The sequence below is a fragment of the Phascolarctos cinereus genome, unplaced genomic scaffold (genome assembly GCF_003287225.1).
Source record: "Phascolarctos cinereus isolate Bilbo 61053 unplaced genomic scaffold, phaCin_HiC Scaffold_4;HRSCAF=312, whole genome shotgun sequence".
Taxonomy (NCBI): domain Eukaryota; kingdom Metazoa; phylum Chordata; class Mammalia; order Diprotodontia; family Phascolarctidae; genus Phascolarctos; species Phascolarctos cinereus.
Window position 1 is genome coordinate 209,872,741 of NW_027555847.1, and position 19,326 is coordinate 209,892,066.

The 19,326-nt window shown below is 39.1% G+C and overlaps 1 protein-coding gene across 1 annotated transcript in view; it reads right to left on the reverse strand.

Moving 5' to 3' along the window:
- DNAH3 (dynein axonemal heavy chain 3) overlaps positions 1 to 19,326 on the reverse strand; it is a 171,528-nt gene that overhangs the window by 25,898 nt on the left and 126,304 nt on the right. Inside the window, 9 exon segments of the mRNA XM_020965369.2 lie at positions 2,608 to 2,790; positions 3,434 to 3,650; positions 3,841 to 4,006; positions 4,550 to 5,216; positions 6,865 to 7,008; positions 7,763 to 7,919; positions 8,016 to 8,139; positions 15,103 to 15,282; positions 18,280 to 18,574. Coding sequence (XP_020821028.1) covers positions 2,608 to 2,790; positions 3,434 to 3,650; positions 3,841 to 4,006; positions 4,550 to 5,216; positions 6,865 to 7,008; positions 7,763 to 7,919; positions 8,016 to 8,139; positions 15,103 to 15,282; positions 18,280 to 18,574 — 2,133 coding nt within the window.

A 19,326-nucleotide genomic window follows, 5' to 3' on the forward strand; every position in this document is an offset into this window, starting at 1 on the left:
GTACTCAAAACTAAAGGCCTGCATTGAATGCACAGGAAGTAGAAGAAGTAGAGAGGCCTGGGCATTTTCCCAACATACCTTGCGCCAAGGTTTAAGTCCACTGTGACTGCCACCTCCACTCTTTAATTGTATGTCCTTTTTCTTCCCAGTCACCACAAATGTCCTAACTTAGTGAAAAGATATTTATCTTTCACAAAGCTCCTTTAATAGCAAGGCGTGTCCCCCATAACTCTGTCCTAGACCCTCTTTTAGACACCTTCTAAGCTTTCTACCTTGGTGCTTTTATCTGGGCTCAATTATCATCTCTATGCAGTTTGACTCCCAAATCTATCTTGCCCTAATATCTCTCCTGAATTTCAGTCCCCCAGCATGAGCTACCTGCTAGGAATTTCTATTTGTCTTTCCTACTAGCAATTTAATTAGAACATGTTTTAAAACAGAAATAATCTTCTTTCCCAAACTCATCTAGGTCTAGGCAGCTAAGTGGGATGGTGGACAGAGCGCTGGGCCTGGAGTCAGTAAGACCTGAGTTCAAATCCAGTTTTATATACTTTCTAGCTTTCTGACCCTGGGCAAATCACTTAACCTCTATCTGCCTCAGTTTCTTCAACTGTAAAATGGTGATAATAACAGCACCTACAATCTTACAGTGCTGTTGTGAACATCACATGAGATAATATTTGTAAAGGGCTTAGCCCAGTGCCTGGTACATAGTAGACACTATTAAATACTTAAGAGGATTGCGGTCACTACCATCTTCCCAGTCACTCAAATTCATAAGTTTAGAGTCATCCTTGACACTTCTCTCTTCCCTGCCCCCATAACTAATCATTTGTTAAGTCTTATTTATACTATATAAGGTCAACAACAATAACAACAGCAACAAATAAGGTCACTCCTCTATATTTTGGTAACTATATTCAATTCAAAACCTTTTTAGCTCTTACAGAGACTAGCAATAGCTTCCTAACTGGTTTCTCTCCTTTCCCTAATCCACCCTACGCAAAGTTGCAGAAATAATCTGTCTTCCTAAAACAAACATCTAACCATTTGTTTCAATTTTCCTATTCAAAGACCTTCCACATTACATTCAAGATAAAATACAAACCCTTCAAGCCTTATACTTGTGGTCTTCTACAACCTAGCTCCAGCCTATATTTTTTGGAATAATTCCCTATTGCGGCCTCATTTATGAAATTAAATGCCTATCACATTTTGCCTTTGTAAGACTTCTACCTTAAGGATGTCGATCAATTCTTCTTTCACTACAATGAAAGAAACATTAAACTGAATATTAGGAGACCTGGATTCTAGTCCAGACTTTTCCTCCTTTAAGTAGCTGTGTGACCCTAGGCTAGTCCTTTCTATCTTTGAGCCTGTTTCTTCATCTGAAAAGGGACAGGGACTTGACCTGTGATTTCATTGCTATAGGGAATTCCCAGATGAGGAAATTCCCTATAGTATTAGTCTTAGAGAGTTGCCTAGAACAGAGGTGTCAAACTTGGTTGTCCATAGGCCTGCATGAGGCCCACCACACTCCTTAATGTTGCCTGTACCAGATTAAAATCTAATTGGGAAATATTTAACAAAGCAAGTAAAAATACAATAAAACATAGATAATGTTAATATGTGTTTTTCTAGGTTAATATGTGGTCCACAGTGATGCTTACGTATGGTATAGTGGCTCCCATTTCTACTTGAGTTTGACACCACTGGCTGAAACACTGAGGGATTAAGTGACTCGCCCAGGGTGACATAGCCAATATGTGTCATCAGAGGAGGAACTTGACCCAAGGTCTTCCTGGCTCCAAGGCTCTCCATCCATTACAACACACTACCTCAAGGGCTTGTTACAAAAAAACAGAAGATAACCTGTACTTAAAAGTGCTTCAAAAATATATAAGGCATTAAAAACCTCAAAATATTATTGTAAATCGCATTTGCCTTCTGTTATTTAAGAAGTATAAAGGAGATGATCAGAGAAATGTATGACCAGAAGAAAACATAGGCTGACTATACAGCAAGAGAGGGGGATTCCCCTGGGTGTGCTGGTAAATGTTTAATAAATGGCTCTCTGAAGAAAATGTACATACTACATACTTTTAAACTTTATCTGCATTATTAACATTTTCTCCATCACTTTCTTAACTATAGGCAGCCAATAAAACAATAAATCAAGCCCTAATTTACGGGATTTGTTGATTCCTGAGATGTAAATACTCACACTGAAAATGTAACAGATCAAGCTAGCTTTAGCACACCCTTTTTCTATAGGTTTCTCTAGTCAACCAATGGGATCCATCACAGACAAATACATACACATACACAAGATAAAGACTCTCTTCTCTAGAGGAAGGTAACTTAGCATGTTGTGTGGATCCCCTTTGGCATATTTATGGGAGTTCATGGACAAGAGTTCCATAGGATACACAGGTATGGATTGGTTGTGATTTGTATCAGTGGGGGAGAATACCCATCCAAATATAAGGATGTGACTGAGAGAAATCCAACCCCTAAAATGTCCTGTTGCCTACCTACATCTTGTGTCATAACTCAGCCTTCCATGAGGGATTTGGTCTTAGCAATTGTGCAATAGAAAACCTGTACCTTAATAGCTTTTGCAATGGCGGCAGCAGTATTGGCCTTTTGTTCATCTGCCTGAACCATTAGCTTCTTAGCATCTGCTTCCACTGTCTCTGCTTCAATTTTTATCATCATGTTCTCAGTCTCTTCAGAGGTCTTGATCAGCTCAGGTTGAAGGGCAGTTAGTTCTACTTGCATTGCAGCCACCTAATAGAGAAACAGAAAGTAAGGGAAGGCAGCAGATACAAGCAAGATACCTTGCCAGATGGTGTATTTCAGAACTGGAGTCTCGTTCAGCAGAAAGCTATGGAGATGAGTAGGACTCAAAAATACAGTTTAAAAGGATACTTTACCTACCACTTGAACAAAAAAAAAGGGGGAGAACAGCTATCATTTTCAACAAGGATCTAGTTATAAATAAATGTGTTGGTCAGGAATATTTGTCTTTCTGATCAAAGATGCTTAGGGCTGAGGGAATAGATGGAATATCTGTGAAGTCTTCTCCTGTCCTCATTTTTAGATTAGCTATATATGGCTGCAACCTAATATCTTTTAAACAGCAGGTTTAAATATCTCCATTTTTAACATTCTGAAAAGCCATTCATTGTTCTGGAGTTTTACCTCCTGACTTCAGGACCAGTGCTCTATACTCTGTACCACCTAGCTGTCTCGTGTGATTTGGTAAGGACCAAGTAGTAAATGCTATATTCTCTAAATCATGTTGAAAGTTATTGTTGCTTGTGTTTTTTGTTTGTTTTTACCAATTATAAGCCAGCTGTTCACATCTGAAGCCCAGACACATACTGAGATGCTGAAAGCCTATCTTTATTTCTTTTCAGCGACAACTCACCTGTGATGCTGCAAAGTCAAGTTTTTGAAGTCCCACCAGGTAACGGTTCCTCATCATGTCCACCTCATGTCTTTTGCTATTTAGTAGTGTTTTGAAGGTCAGAATCAATTCAAGATAAGATGTTGGAGTAACATAATTGTGTCTTCGTAGTGTACCAAAAAAATCTACTGAGAGATGTCTCACACTTTCCTGGAAATACTTGCACATGGACACAACCCTACAGAGAATAAATGGCAATCACACTGTGTCTACCTTTCTCCAAGTAAATTATGATAATGCTAGCCATTAAAAATCTGTAGCTATATTTGACTCCACTGGCTTTGGGTAACTCAAGTCAGAAAGACATCTATTGAGGGAAGCATTAGCCATGTTCCCAATCCTCCATAGATAACCATCCCAATACATACTGTATTCGAACTTCATCATCAAGCTCCACATCTTCTAAAAACTTGTTGGCCACCATCTCCAATGCATCTGTTGGCCAAGTCTGGAACCAGTCAATGGTACAGCAATTGATCAAAGAAGGGAACATTCGTAGGCGGTTACGGAAAGCATCTCCAATAGGACTCATGGCTTTTAGAAAGAATAGGTTTTGTTAGTTCCTTTCCTTCCAGTTCCAGGCAGGATGAGACTTCCTTAAGGGTTAATTCAGAATTTCGAGGGCACTCACGGGGTAATACATATCCTTGGTACTTTTGGAAAGGTTCAGAAGCAATTAATAACCTAATCCCATGGAAACTCTGGAGTCATAATGGGAAAGGCCCACCCAAAATTTTGGGAACTGTATCAACTATCAGGGATTCTTGGGTTCCATTACAAAGTCAAAAGACAGAAGTATACATAGATAAGAGGTTGTGTGTGTGTGTGTGTGTGTGTGTGAGAGAGAGAGAGAGAGAGAGAGAGAGAGAGAGAAAGAGAGAGAGAGAGAGTTGAGTGTTGAATTTGGGATCAAAGAATTGGGATTAAAATCCTGCTTCTTACTACTTATATGATCTTGGACATATCCTTTAATCACTCTGAGCCTCAGTTCTCTTATTTGAAAAATGAGAGATTGACCTCTAAAATTCCTGCTGGTTCTAACTCTGTGACCTGGAGGATGAGTGTGTTTTTTCTTACCTAGGACAATGTGTAGATTTTTTTTCACCCTCTCAATAAAGAAGGTATACATAGCAAGAGGTGTGGCATCAATTTTCCTGCCTTCAGTCCTGGCTGCTGTTTGCATCTTTTCCACAATGTCGGCCTTCTCGTCAGCAGGAAAGATATTAGGTACATCACCTGTGTTCAGGAGCATATTGATGTCCTCAACAAATGATTCATCCTTGATTTGATTGTCAGCAAACAAGAATACTGTGCTCTTACTGGTCACTCCAACCTGAAGCATAATCTTCTTTATATCATCCCGCCAGTCATTGTTGGTGTAGTTCTTAGTGATCTCAATCTGGTACAACTCATATGAATTCATGAATGTGGACAACTTGGAGGCACTCTGTCTCCCACTCCCTCCAATACCCACCAGCAGTAGATGGCCATTGTCCTGCTTTAGAACCCGGCAGATCCGAGAAATGTGCTCGATGGCAAATCTAAACATGACCAATGACATTGGGGCCTTGCTGATGTTATTAAACTCTTCCAGGTAATATTCCATGACCGAAGTGAGAGTTTTCAGGTCGGTAATCTCATCATACACTTTTACATCAGCCTCAGGCTTTAAAAAGTCTCCAAAAAACAGACTACGGATGTTATCATCCACAATCTTCCCGGTGGGTGATAAATGAATCAGGACCTGGAGTAAATTCAATTTAATGAGCATTTATTAAGCACCTGCTATTTTCCAGGCACTGGAGATACAAAGACAGAAAGCAAAAGTCTCTGTACTTAAGGAACTTACATTCTATTGGATGTTGGCAGAGGAAGTAATGTGTATACAGATGAATAAATACAAAGTATATACAAATTTAAAGTAATTTAGCAGGAAGTCCCACTTCTATTTATCATACACTATTCAAGTACTATAATACAGAGTACTCTGTTTTTATCTTTTTCTTAGAATTCTAAGCATTTTAGTATCATTTATAGAGGCTTTGCTGCAGACAAATATGCATAGTAAAAATAGGAATATGGGTTAGTTGGATGGGAAACAGTGAGTTTGCCTCCTTTAGCCTATCTTTCTTTTCTGGATCAAATTCATCTGTACCAAATTCAGAGAGGACTTGGGGATTATGAAAGAATTTCAACCTTAAATTAGATAGCTATTTGTAGCAGAAAGTTTTGGCCTCTGTCCAGACACAGAATTCAAGAAGGAATGACCTAATCTTGGTCTGATTATACTCTGTAGTACTCTTGAACCCTGCCTGGCCTTGGTTAGTTGGGTGTGGTGGCGGTGACTTAACAGCCCTTATGGAGTAAAGGGTCTAGCTGCTCACTATACACTAGCAGACTGACTCTAAGATGGTTTGACTAGCCCTGAAGAAATGAGATCTGAAGACAGTGGCAGGGAGCACTACCTAGCATTGACACCCCAGCCTAGCGAAGAACAGACTCAGTAAACTTAGCAGAGCAATATGCCCTGTGAAAACACTGAGACCAGTGTGGAGTGGTGTGAGGATATCACCAAAAAACACTGAGGGCCTGGCAGTGTTGGAAGTATGAATCCCCCCTTCATATGTATTCCCCAGGTGTGGATCTCTCAAATGTGAACCCTGTGCTTGCTCATTCTCCCTAGTGATGGGGTGTTTCTTTATGGAAGGAATGTTCTGTCACAAATCTTTTTATTGTACTATTTCATTAAAAATGCCTTTTTTTTAAGCCAATTGTGTCATCTGGCTAGCTAAAGAAAAGCAAACACATTTATGGGAGTCTATGAGCTATCTTTTTTTTTTCATATAAAGAATGGGAATGTTTAGTGGAAGAAGAGAAGGCCTGGGGCCAGCCAGGGTGGGGGCCATGATAGATGTCTTCAAGTATATAAACTATCATTTTGAAAAGGTATGGACTCAGAAAGTACTTGGAACCTAGGATAGCTATTCTGGGAGTCCCATTTGTGAGAAGGTGGTGCTACACGTATTGCATAAATATGAGGAAACTGAGACCCAGACAGCTTAGGTGATTAACCCAAGGTCACAAGGGCTAGTAAGTAGTGGAGCTGGAATTTGAACCCAAACCTTTTGATTCCAATTCCAGAATTCTTTCCATTGTTTCATTGAGCCAGAACACCAAAATATTCTCTGTACTGAACCAATAAATCTGCTGCAAGTCTCTTGGAGTCACAGGACATAGATGGGGTATTCTTTTAGGGATTTTATGAGTATTCTTCCTAAAGGATCTGCAATTATCATCAGTCTTAGGGAATTCAAAGTGGAAGAACCTGTTCTACATCAAGGCTACTCACAACAAGTTACTTGAGGCACATTGAGATTAAATGACTAGCATACCTTCTCAACAGTCTGTTTGAAGCAGTTAGCTGTTGTCTCTTTTACCATCCCAAAGAATACCTGTCTGTCCTCATGATCAACTAAACGATCATAGAAGACTCGATAAACTTCATGAATCCAGAGTCGAATCAGTTTTTCTCCATCCTGCAAATCCAAAAGTGAGTATCTGAATTTTTGGAGGCAGAGACTACAAAGCTAGTAGCCTCTTCCTCCATTTAATCAATAATGATTATGGTATAAAAGACTCTGTGATCGGTACAGTAACGTGATTCGAATGTAGATATAGTTTGCGCCTTAAGAAGCTTACCGTTTAAGGAGGGAGCTAAGAGAAATTTAATTTCAAAATTTAATATCAAAAGATATGCCATGTAAATGACAAAAAAGAAAGAAAACAAGAGGCAACTGTATATGACAATGGAAATATAAAGTTAAGCACTGAGTAACTGTGTATTTGAAGATGGTGATCAAAGTAGTAGGGATTAATCTGGGAAGGCTTCCTAAGACTTGATACTAAGTGAACATCAGCCAGGCCACCTACATGTCATCAATTCTGGGTTATGGAAGAGGAATGATAAAGACTGAAAATAGTAGGTATAATTCCTGGTAATTTTGCTTCTCTGACATAGTATACACACATCAGACATGTTCTGTTTCTCAAATAAAATTATGATCAATAGCATCCTGAGAATCCATTCATTTATTCAAAGAGGTGTGTTTTCTACCCTCAAGACGCAATCTACTAGGAAAGAGGAGACACAATAGGAAAGAGAAAACACATAGAAAAATAATTCTGTCAACTTGATAAAGCCATACCCCCTAATTTACCTAATATTGTACTCTTTGGAGGAAAGGTAGTATTTAGTTATTTTTGACAACATTTATGGAAACAAAAGCTAACCTGCAAGTGGGTGTGAGGACACAGCAATACCCCTCGAATAACCCGTGAAAAATCTCGTAAATTAAAGACATAATGAGATTTGGAGGGAGTTGGCAGGAAATTTTCCACTGCAGCTTTGTAAATAGTCATTGTTGCTTGAATCAACATCTTTCCAAACCTTAGAGAAGCAGCAAAGCCAGTGTGAATGTTGTGAAAAATTTGGAAAGCAATATCCCCTCCACCCAAACTCTTTCAGGATATATGGTTTCCTTACCTTAAGAACTGTACATCAAACCCTTTCCCAAAGTGCCAGTCAACAATGGAGCTGAAAATTCTGCTCAAAATTTCATCCTCAAAAGCATTGATGGAAATGATATTTAGGTGGCGGGTGAATCGTCCTGAAAAACAGACATACACACGTACACACATACCTGCCTTCTGGACCTAATGACAGAGCCAGTTTCCCCTCCCACCAAATGCAAATCTCATCCTGCCTGGAACTGGAAGGAAAGGAACTAACAAAACCTATTCTTTCTAAAAGCCATGAGTCCTATTGGATATGCTTTCCGTAACCGCCTACGAATGTTCCCTTCTTTGATCAATTGCTGTACCATTGACTGGTTCCAGACTTGGCCAACAGATGCATTGGAGATGGCGGCCAACAAGTTTTTAGAAGATGTGGAGCTTGATGATGAAGTTCGAATACAGTATATATTGGGATGGTTATCTATGGAGGATTGGGAACATGGCTAATGCTTCCCTCAATAGATGTCTTTCTGACTTGAGTTACCCAAAGCCAGTGGAGTCAAATACAGCTACAGATTTTTAATGGCTAGCATTATCATAATTTACTTGGAGAAAGGTAGACACAGTGTGATTGCCATTTATTCTCTGTAGGGTTGTGCCATGTGCAAAGGAGGGTCTAATATTTGATTTCTTTCTAAGATACATCTTGAAAATGGGGATTTCTCCCAAAATCATGAGGTCTTATGTGAGGGTAATTTCCAGAACTTTTTCTCTGGATATATACATGAAACCCTGACTCCATAGAGTCTGAAGATTTGAGATCCCACCTCATGTAAACTCCGAAATGCTACCTATTGTCCCTATATTTAACAATGTGCTCATAGAACCCAAGTCTAGAAAAGGCCCTGAAAGTTTATCTGCTCTATATCTTTGCCTTCAGACAACATGACACAAAAACCATCATGAAGGCATAGAACATTGAATCTTACATTTGGAAAGAACCTTATATGTCATCTGTTATTTAAAAGTCACTGCTTCCAGTTTCAGTGAGGGAAAGTTATGTAGGAGATGGAGAAAGAGACTTGAGCCAAAGAAGAAAAAGAAGGAACTGTGGAGATTTGAAGGGTCCTTGAACTGTGAAAAATACTAGAGAGTGGGGCAGCTATGTGGTGCAGTGGATAGAGTACCAGCCTTGGAGTCAGGAGGACCTAAGTTCAAATCGGGCCCCAGACACATGCTAGCTATGTGACCCTGGGCAAGTCACTTAACCCTAATTGCCCCCTCCCCATTGACAAAAAAGACCAGTGATTGCTTTTGTTGTGGTGGGACAGGAATTTGAAAGGTTCTGAAGAGAAGTTGAAAGAGGAGAAAGATGTGAAGGACATGAACTAAAGAAGAAGGGCTAAGGAAATGCTAGAAAGTGGAGAAATCAAGTCAAAAGAGAATTTGAGGAAAAGGAAAACTAGTAGGAAGACCTAAGAAGAAAGCAAAGTAGAAGGAGGACCCTAAGCAGGAAAAGAGAAATAAAAAGAAGAGGAGGAAGAGAAATTAAAGGGAAAAAGGCCTCAAGGAGAAGGTGAAAAATAAGGAGGAGAAGAAAGCTGGTAAAAACAAGGTAAATAAAACAAGTTGGTAAAGCAAGTCAAGGGATTATTAAATCAAAAGAAAAGAAGGACAGTGTGGCCATCAAGACACTATTGAAGTGAGAAGGAAAATGGCACCTCAGGAGCTGAGGACTTCAATGAGTAATTTGACAATTCAATTTTATTTTATTTGCAGTTCCAAATTCTTCCACCTCCATTGAAAAGGCAAGAAAAATAAAACTCATTACAAACACATATAGTCCACAAGTAGTTTGCTATCTAGTTCTCCAGGAAACCTAACTAGCAAGGACAACAAAGCACTTAGGATCTCACTTCCAGCAAATATAGCGAGCAGGAAGAATTTTGCAATGACTTACATAATGGTTGCGATGTTTGTATTCATGCCATAATTAAGTGATCTTTTGCTATCTATTCTAAAGGTATAGATCAGTCTCCCAACTAGAAGAGAGGCAAGGGAGCTCCAGGAACCTCTTCACTCTCCAGGTTATTAATAAGAATGAGGTCTTCAAAAACAACAAGCAAAGCAACAGAATAAAGGCTCCAATGTGAAAACAAAAAAAAACATGATTCTTCGAAGAGATAGAGGACGAATCCTGAACCATGGAGGCAAGAGATTGTGGAGGGGTCTGGAAGAATGTGACACAGAAAAGGAAGAAGAATCATTAAATACAGTTATCCTTTCCACATTGAAGGGTTAGGGGCACAGCATGTAAAATTTTTTGACCCTTCCCTTCCTATGTCATCACAGCTTCTACAAAACTCCCCCAAAATTTCCATCTAATTTCTTATGCCGACCCATGATATATTGAAACCACGATGGGTAAAGTCGCAACATGGAAAGGATAACTGTATTTGAAGCTAAGCAACAGATATGAGGCTCTTTCTGAAGAGGTGGGAAGTAGATGTGTGACTTACAAAGGAATGATGATAGTGATTCACAGGTGATAGATAATCCTTCTAATATGGATGAGAGGAAGAAAAGACAAGTAGTGGAGATTGGTGTCTCCCAGCTGAGGGAGACGTGTACTTAAAATGGGCATGCATAGAGAGTAACCCAGGTATGTGGGAACATCGAGTCCATGTTCTGTGTGTTTCTAACATTATTTGTCAACCTGATGACAATAGAGAGGTCTGCTATGTTTCAGGGACCATATATCAAGAAACATATATTGAGACATGACCAAGAATCTCCCAAGACTTTTTGAACCATATAGTTATGGCCCACTTGTAATGATACACATGGACACAAATGACACTATCAGAAGGAACTTTTTTATTTTTAAGAAAGCTTTGTTAAAGATTGTAAAGTGTTGGGGAAGAAACTTCAGACTTTCAGGTCAGAGGTGGTGATTTCTTCACTGTGTCAAAGACATGGACTTCAGAAGAAAAAGGCAGATTTGGGAAATGAACAGCTGGTTAAGAAGATGATGTCTGAGAATAGGATTTGGATATCTGGACTATGGCACAAAAACAGAAATGACATTCCTCTAGCCATTAACAAAGTTTACCTAAAAAAGTTTATCTAATTCTGTGGGTATATTGTTAAACAGCATTTCAGAGTTAGAATGGGTACAGAATATCAAAACTTCAGCCTTTATCAAGTCAGAGTCTCATGTACCTACACGAAAATAAGATCCTGGAAATGACTCCTCACCAATGGTAGGAAGAGGGCCAGCACATTTCTTTTCTGTACATAAGACATTACAAAATCTAATCAAAAGAACTTTAAACTGAAAAGGGAAAAAAGAAAGGAAGAGAGAGGAACAACTAATATTTGCCCACCAAGCTAGATTCCATAGAAAATTACTATAAAGTAGGAAGAAAAATAGCAATACTGCCACCCAGAAATTCACAGGAGACTAAACTCAAGAAAGAAGTCAACAATACACCCATGACCTCTAATGTTTACCCATAAATGCACAAAGTCTGAGCAACAAGCTAAGTGAACTAGAGATCTCAATGTAAGGAGGCAGATTTGACTTCATAGTTATACTTAGCAGGGCAAGATCCATGACTGGAATCTGACAGTACAGACAAACCTTGTTCAAAAGGAAGAGGATAGATAGTTGGAGGTTGGGGGGAGAGTAAAATTTAAGAAGATAAGACAGCTAGGTGGTGCAGTGGATAGACAGAGCATAGGACCTGGAGTCAGGAAGGCCTGAATTCAAATCTAGCCTCGGGCACTTACTGTGTGACTGTTGGCAAATCATTTTACCTACATCAGCCTCAGTGTCCTCATCTGCAAAATAAGGATAATAATAGCACCTACCTCTCAAAGTTGTTGTGAAGATTAAGTGAGAAAATATTTGTAAAGTGCTTTGCAAACTTTAGAGTGCTTATGTAAACGCTAGCTATTTTTATGGTTGTTATTGTTATTATTATTATTATTATTATTATAGGTAGACATTTGAGAAAATACAGAAAAATATGGTGGAGAGTCCCTGAATTAAAACAAATGGAGGCAGGAACAAAATCCATACTATTATCAGAGAATATTACAGACCACCTGGGCAGAAGGATGAACTAGAGTTTGAGCAACAGTTTACAAGCCTGTCATGGCAACATAACATATGTGTAATCATAGCTATGATTTCTTTTTCCTCTACCAATGCAGAATGGCCCTTCTACAACTTTAGAGAAATGACTAGAGTCCTGAGGAGTGAAGTAACTTGAGGAAGGTCATGCAATCAGTATGTGTCAGAAGCAAGACTTGAACCAAAGTCTTCCTACACTATCACTGTAATGGCTAAAAAGCTAGTCTCAGAGCCAGGAAGAGGCCTTCCTGTCTCTTTTTAGCCTTAGACATATGATGTCTACGATCTTTGTCTTAGAAAGGACAGAACAAAAATAACTACTAGGGAGTTTATACCCAAAATAAATTGGGAGATAGTAAGAGAACACTGAGCTTCTTTTTGTGATGTGCTCAAGTCATGAAACTAGATTACATCCTAAGATACCAAAAGAATTTATGTGATTGATAAACTATTATCAGTGGCCTTTGAAAGACTATGGAGAAGAGAAAAAGTATGGATTGGATTAGAGCAAATGTTGTCCAGATTTTCAAAACTGGAAGCAAATGGAGTCTTTAAGGTGTGAGTAAACTTTACTTCAATACCTACTCAAACTTTAGACCATTTTTAAAGGATGGCTAGTGGATACCTGAAAAAAGAAACAGTAATCACAAAGAACTTGAATGGCTTTATCAAGAATAAATCATTCAGTCATTCCCCAATAGATAATCAATCAAAGGATATGAACAAACAGTTCTCAAAAGAACTGCAAACTACTAATAACTGTATGAAAGAATACTCCAAGTCACTAATAATAAGAGAAATGTAAATCAAAACAATATTGAGATTTTATCTCACACCCAGTAACATACAGGCAAAGATGACAAAATATGGGAATAGTCAATATTGGAGGAGTTATAGAAAGACGGACACATTAATACACGGTGGAGATGTGAATTGGTCCAACCATTCTGGAAAACAATTTGGAATTATGCAAAGAAGGTGACTGTAACGTCCATGCCTTTTGACCCAGAGATTTCACTGTGAGGCATATACCTCAAGGAGGTCAATAATAGAAAATAAAGGGTCCTTATGTGCCAAGATATATATAGCAGCATTTTTTTTTATAGCAAAGAACTGGAAACCAAGTAGATGCCCACTGACCAGGAAATGGCTAAAAATGTCATGGGCCCAGAATGTATTAGAATATTAAAGTGTTGTAAGAAATGAATATGATGGAAATAGAAAAATATAGAAAGAACTGATGGAAATGAAGTGAGAAGAAGCAGGAAAACAATATATATGATGACTATAACAATGTAAATGGAAAGAACAGCAACAAAACAATTGGAACTGAATGATACCAAATTATGATGACCAAATTTGGTCCTAAAGAAAGAGATATCAGAAGGCATCTTCATCACTTCTGGGGCCAAGCAGACAAAATCTGAACTTCTTCCACGTGATATCCCTTCAAATACTTGAAAGCAGCTCTTCTGCCCTTCTCAATGGTAGGGAGCCATGGTGTGGAATACTCATATAATATTAGACTTTTCTGATTTCTTTTCCCCTTTTTTTATTCTTTGCTGTAAGAGATGGCTCTCTGGTAAATATATGTAAAAACGTAAGACACCAAAACAATGAATTTTTTAAAAGAATGAGTCATCCCAACTTGACTTTATTTCCTTGTGACAAAGTTATTCACTGGTAGATCATGGGAATAGCTTGCCAAGATTTTAGCAAAACATTTCACAAACTTTGTCATATTATTCTTATTGAAAAAATGGAGAGATGTGGGATAGATGACAATTCAATTAGGTTCCTTAGGTTCCAGTTAGATTAAGAAATGATTAAATGGACACAAAGGGTGGTTCTATGTCACATTGGAAAGAAGTCTTTAGCAGAGAGCTTCACACACATGTGCTAAAAAATAGAATTTTTCTTGATGACTTAAAGACATAGATGACATGCCTATCAAAGTTTCAGATGACATAAATATGGGAGAGAATAGTAAACATATGAGAAAATAATCAGGAGCCAAAATTATCTTGATAAGCTAGAATGATGAGCTGAATTGAGTAAGATGACATTTATAGGGATGTGAAGTCTTACATAGATTGAAAAAAAAGCAGCCTCAGAAATACAAGGTAAGAGATATGTAGTTATTGAGCAATTTGTTTTTAAAGATAAGGACTACAAGTTCGATATGATTCAATATGGTGACCTTGGAGCCAAAATGCTAATGTGATCATTACCAGAGGCACAGTGTAGGTGACAAGCCCACTGTACTCTGTGCTAGGTCAGACCCATGTTCAGTATCATGTTCAGTTCTGAGTTACCACAGTTTAAGGACTTGAGCTACAGAATGTACAGAGGAGGGCAACCATGATGGTAAAGCACCTTGACATTGTGCCATATGAGGATTGATAATAAGGACTAGAAACGTTTAGCTTGAAAAAGAGAACATTGGGAAAAGGGTAGGAGAAGGGAAGGAGACCTGCTTTGAAGCATTTGAAGGGATACAACATGGAAGATCAGACTTGGTGTACTTGGTCCCAAAAAAGCAGAGCCAGAAGCAATGAGAGAAGATTGCAAAGAGGCAAGTTTAGGCTTCATGGAAGGAAATAATTTACAGGGCCACTTATAGGAGATAATGGATTCCTTATCACTGGAGGTCTTCATGTAGAAGCCAGAGGACCACCTGTCAAATTTGTCATAGAGGAGATTCCTATTTAAGTATAGATAGTCTTTGGGGTTCCTTCCAAGTCTGAGGTTCTACGGGGTCAAGTCCAACTGCCTCTTGTTTCAGGTCTTCCTTGATTGGCTATTCTAGTGTTCCACAATTCTCTGTTGTGAAATTCTTCTTCATATCTAATCCAAATTTCCAGTTTGTTCTGCCCTGGGTTAATATGGAAAATAACTGTTCATGAGAGTCTCGTTGCTCTGCTAATGCAGAAATAACGGCTAGAATTTTTTTTTGTTTATTTTTCCCTTTACATACCTGTAATGTTGTTCCTTCCCCCACCTGGAGGACCCATAGCTGACACGAATAGTACATCCACTATGTCCAACCTGGATGTGTCCTTCTTGTCGTACCAGTGGCCATGGTCGATCCACTGCCTCAGGAGTTCAATGGGAGGCTGAGCCCCATATATCTCTTTGGCCGGCATGTTGAGGTCATCTGAGGAAAGCAGTTAGTCTTTAATGAGGGAGCGAGGAGTATGTTTGGGGACCTGATGCCTGCCTTCTGCTTTATGCTTGCTTTCCCTATTGCCTAGGGGCGCAAAGAAACCCTCAGTTGAGGAATCTAATCCCAGGTGTTCCAGTATCCATTTCAAATCTTGACCCAGTTGAGTTTGCCCTTTGCACAGACTAGGGTCAAGGAACAGGCAATTTAGTTACATGGTTATAGAAGTAGGATGAAAAGAAAAAGACCTGGGGATTTGTTCTTGACCCTCTCCCTTGGATCTCTGTAATTTTTAATGTGATTACTTAGTGTTATTAAAGTGGTTCCCTCTCCCCCAAAAAGATGTTAATGAATGGTAATAAAAATGAATCAACTAGACCTCACTTGGTATATTGTTTTACACCTCTCTGATGTATTTATTCAGTAACATCTGGGTATTATAATTATCTGAATTTGTGTTTTGCCCCATATAAGATTCAATGAGGACAGATATTGTGTCTTATAAAAACTGCATTGCCCCTAGTGCCTAGCATAGTGCTGTACACAGTGAGCACTTAATATGTCTGTTGAATGAATACGCAGCACTTTGCTAGGTGCTGTGGGAGAGCCAAAAAAGTATTAGACGTGGCCATCACCCTCGAGAAGATTATGGTCTATTGGGGAAGACACATAGAACATGCAAAAGATTTATGACTTGGTCACCATAAGGATCTCTGGTTCCAGTAACTCCCTTTACCAGTCTTTCTATATAAATCTTTTAAATAAGTCCTAGGAAGTTGTCTGAGGCACACGTTCGTTGAATGACTTGTCCAGGGTCACACAGCTAGTAAGTATTTGAGGCAGAATTTGAACTTGGATCTTCCAGACTCCAAACCCAACACTTTCTGGATATTGTCCCCATAGGGAGGCATAGATGCATAGGATCATAGACTTAGCGTTAGAAGAGATCCTTTAGTCCAGTCTTCTCATTTTACACTTTGACTTGCTCAAGATTCCACAGAAATTTTTCAACTCATAAAATAAACTCAGTATGTGAAAGGTGAAAGGTACATTCCATTTCTTAATGTAATTCATATCTCCTCTATTAGATTATGACCCTTTGAAGTCAGGGACCCATGTTATTTATTCACTTTTGTATCTCCAACACACTTATAGTGCCTTGTACATAATAGGCACCTAAAAGTTTGTTTTAAAAGGATGGTGGGGGCAGCTAGGTGGTGCAGTGGATAGAGCACCAGCCCTGGAGTCAGGAGGACCTGAGTTCAAATGTGGCCTCAGACACATAACACTAACTAGCTGTGTGACTCTGGGCAAGTCACTTAACCCCCATTGCCTCACCCCCCCCAAAAAAGATAGTGATATCCTGATCTCTGTATTTACTAAAGAACAAAAAAATTGGTTTAAATTTCATTATGAATATAAAGACTTTTTTTTAAAGAAAACCCTGAGGTATCACAAGAAAGCAAATAATTAGTTGCTGAATGAGTACTACAGAAAATGAGACTGTGCAAATGTGATGTAAGTTCAGATGCAATAAGAATGCACTAAAGCAGTCATTTTTTCTTTCTTTCTTTTTTGGTGAGGCAATTGGGGTTAAGTGACTTTGCCCAGGTTCACACAGCTAGTGAATGTCAAGTGTTCGAGGCTGAATTTGAACTCACGTCTTCCTAAAGCTAGTGCTGTATCCACCATACCACCTAGGTGCCCGCAGTCATTCTCACTGACTAATTTATTAGGCGCTTACTGAGCATCACCTACATACAAGGTCATAGGATTATAGACCTAGAGCCAAATGAGATCTCAGAAACTATCTAGTATGTCACCCTTATTTGACAGATTGTGAATGGAGACTCAGAGAGATAAACTATTATATAGCTAGGAAGTGTCTGAGGTAGGATTTGAGCCCAGGTCTTCCAGACTCTGAGGGTAGTACTCGATCCACTCTGCTATGCTGTCTCCCTGAGAGCCTCCACATCCAAATCCTTCAATTCACAGATGAGGAAAATGAAGCCCAGAGAGGAGAAATGACCTGCCTGAGATCACAGAGATCTAAAGAGTAGAGGCTGAGACTGGAAGTGAGGTTCTCTGACTTTGTCTAGTATTCTTTCCACTTTATCATACGGTCTCTTATTGTTTCCTCATAACACAGAATTCACCATAAAGGAGTACTATCAAAATGGAATCCATAATCCTTTTTTAGGAGTGTGTGGTGTAACTCTAAGCAGGCAAAAACTACAACTACCTTCAACAGGTAGGCATCTTGGAGCAATCTCTTTTGACACAGAGAATCCGTGCTCCTTTCCCACAGGAACATTCCCTGACCTACTGTTGTTGAGAAACACTGAAATGGTAGCAGGGACAGTAACAACCTGAATCTGTCCCATGATCATAAGCTATTAAGAGGCTGTGCTAATAATAAAAAAAAAATTATTTATTTATTTTTTAGTGAGGAAATTGGGGTTAACTGACTTGCCCAGAGTCATACAGCTAGGAAACATTATGTGTCTGAGGCTGGATTTGAACTCAGGTCCTCCTGACACCAGGGCTGGTGCTCTATCCACTATACCACCTAGCTGCCCCATAATAATTTTTTTTTAAAGCAATAGCTAACATTTATATAATGCTTTAAGGTTTGCAAAACACGTAATATATGCTTACTTTTGATCTTCACAACATGAGTTAGGTGCTATGGTTATCTTCACTTTACAAATGAGGAAACTGAGATTGACAGACATTTAAATGACCTGCTCTGGGTCACACAGCTGGTTACTGTTTGAGGCTGGATTTGAACTCAGGATTTCTTGACTCTCAGTCTTTAGTTCTATTCACTGAGTCATCTAGCTGGTTAATTCTTTGAAAAAGAGAAGGACCCATCTTCTTAGACTCTTTTCTTCCTAAGGAAGCACTTCATTTTCAAAGAGCCTGATGAAAGAATGGAAGGAAAGAGAAGGGAGGGGAAGGCAGCCTCTCCTCAAAGAAGGGACCACTTACCCACAAATACCACAGCTTTCTTCCCCATGGGTGGGCCAAAGAGACCTTTTCTTCGCCGATCCAGCTTTGACATAATAATGTCCTGGGTCTGATTGGCTGAGGTTCTGGCAGAGAAATTGATGAAGTTGGGCAGAAACAAGTTCTTGGGCAGGTTGACCAGGAAGTTGTTTGTGATAGCTGACTTGCCAGTGCCTGTAGGGCCCACAAAGAGCATGGGGATCCCATGGTCCAAGTAGACCCTCAGGAAGAAGGACTGCCGGGCTGTTTCCATGGTTGGGATGATGAGTTCAGAAACCTGTTTAGAATTCAGAGAAAAGGCCAACCTTAGTGCCAAACATAGAAAGCTTATATCTGCAAACTATACCAGGGGCTAGGGTTGTTGGCTTCAAAGTGGAAATAGATTACAAAGACAATGTATGGAAAAGCAGGCACCAGGAGGAGTCATGTTCAGGGTTTCTAGAATAGAATCAAGAAAGTGAAGAAAACTGCATGTTATGTATAATAATAGCTAGAATTCATATGGTACTTTATGTCTGCAGAAGTGTTTTACAAATATTATTTCATTTTATCCTCACAATAACCTGGGAAGTTGGTGCTATTATTATCCCCATTTTACAGATGAGGAAACTGAAGCAGACACAGGTTACTTGACTTGCCCAGGGACATATAGCTAGTAAATGTCTGGGGCTAGATTTGAATTCAAGTCTTCCCTGACTCCACATATGTGCTATATCAATGAGTCACCTAGCTGCCTCAGGTCATCATCATTGCAAACACTCACTTTCCTCCTTAGTCCTAGTGACTTTTTCCCAAAGGGCTCAGTACACTTTCATTGATGTTATCTTCTAGAACCTTTCCACTACCTCTGAGAGTTAAGAATTTTATCCTCCCCATTTTGTAGAGCTGAAAACTAGAGAAGTCAAGGAACATTCAATGAGTCAAGAGCCAAGAGAGGAAACTAGATCTCCTTCCAGCCCAGAATGCTTATTCCACTCTATAATACTCTATCTTTCTCAGATCATAGATTAGAGTGAGATAATTCCTTCT